At 41.7% G+C, this 1,531-nt stretch overlaps 1 protein-coding gene across 1 annotated transcript in view; it reads left to right on the forward strand.

The window, feature by feature from the left end:
• Positions 1-990: 990 nt before the first annotated feature.
• The window catches only part of LOC106527836 (DNA (cytosine-5)-methyltransferase 3B), a gene marked incomplete at both ends in the record, with an annotated part of 17,647 nt that continues 17,106 nt past the window's right edge, over positions 991-1,531 (forward strand). The window contains 1 exon segment of the mRNA XM_014022830.1: positions 991-1,076. Coding sequence (XP_013878284.1) covers positions 991-1,076 — 86 coding nt within the window.

Consider the following 1,531-nt stretch of genomic DNA (forward strand, 5'->3'; position numbering starts at 1 on the left):
GTTCCTGTCCTCTCGTCAGGCCTGTCCGAGGCCTGCTTCGAGGCAGTAAATCTTCTTTCTTCACTCGAGGTGACCCCTACAGATTTTACATACAAACGTCTCTGGTAGCTCGGGAGCGAAGTGTGGAGGACGGGGTTTGTTCGCTCAGGACAGGAGCTGAAGGCTGACCGCTGTTTATCCTGCAGACTGCTGCACCGAGTCGACATCAGAAAGACCRGTCCTGCTCTGCTCTGATTGGATAAAGCTGTGGGGTGCGTTTGATTCGTTGAAAGCAGCGTCTTTTTAAACATGTATCYGACTGGGCTGCCCAGTTTTGTTGCGGTCTCGCAACAGAAAACAAGCAGGTACTCCGTCATGGGCAGAATGACGTCAGTCATGAAATTAGCATATCATGATATTATTTATTTTACCGGTCAAGATTTTTTTACRGGTATTATRGTGAACYATATGCTATGGCCCAGCCCTACGATACATTAGTGGTTGGCACTGTTGCCTCACAGCAAAAAGATTGTGTGTTCGACCCCAYGTTGAGACTGGCTGTTTCTGTGTGGAGTTTGCATGTACTTCATGTTTAAAAACATGGGTTTTCTCTGGTTTCCTTCCACAAACCACAAACWCGCATGATAAGCTGCCTTCAGGCCTTCCTTGTAAAAGAGATCAGTGTAATTTACCTGCTTAAATAAAGGTTCAATAATTGCATTCCTTTCTTTTTATTAGACTGATAAAAACAAATGAATTTATTTATCTAATAATGCTGGTTTGCAGTAAAAGTAAATTTAATATCAATAAATGTAATTAAGTCACACCTGCACTGTTCTTTCATTTAAGGCCTAACTTCTACTGTTAAACACTTTTTACTCCTGCTCATTGTTTTAAAGAAACCGCCTGCTTCTTCACCCCCCAAAAAACTTCATTTTCTCTTCTGCCATCTGTCTGACCTTCTGCTGCTCTCTGTCCCCCTCACTGTTGTCGGCTCTTGTGTGTGACCAGATGGTGACCAGTGTTCAAGGGGAAGCAGGAAGAGAGGCAGGAAGAGGCCTGAGGAAGACGAGCGAGCCTGGGACTCTCACTGCGAGGTATGTGGTTTGAAACAGATTTCATTAGTTGATGCATGGTTTTGGGCAGTGGTGGGCACCAGTCCGCTAATTGTGGACCTAAATATGTCAATTGCGCTTTAGCGGTTTTACAAATTTTTATAATTCATAAGCGGATTTGTGCTTTCTAAAATTAAAATGCAGGATCACCAATAACTAACTATCTACCAGTTATCACTATTTTGAATAACGGAAAGTAAGGTTTATCATCATTTAAAACAGGGACATAACGTCATCTGATATTACAGTAAAGAKATRCCCTTAAAGAGTTTATTATTTTCTTTAACAGCAGAGAGGACTTGCTGTTAGTGTCCAACACTATGACGAAACACAATATTGCAACAGCGCCCTCTCATATGAATGATAAAATAACACAAAGCTTTATCCTGGTACTAACTGTTCTGCGTTACGATTCTGAAATTGTACTGTATATATAT

Source organism: Austrofundulus limnaeus, unplaced genomic scaffold (genome assembly GCF_001266775.1).
Source record: "Austrofundulus limnaeus strain Quisiro unplaced genomic scaffold, Austrofundulus_limnaeus-1.0 Scaffold344, whole genome shotgun sequence".
Taxonomy (NCBI): domain Eukaryota; kingdom Metazoa; phylum Chordata; class Actinopteri; order Cyprinodontiformes; family Rivulidae; genus Austrofundulus; species Austrofundulus limnaeus.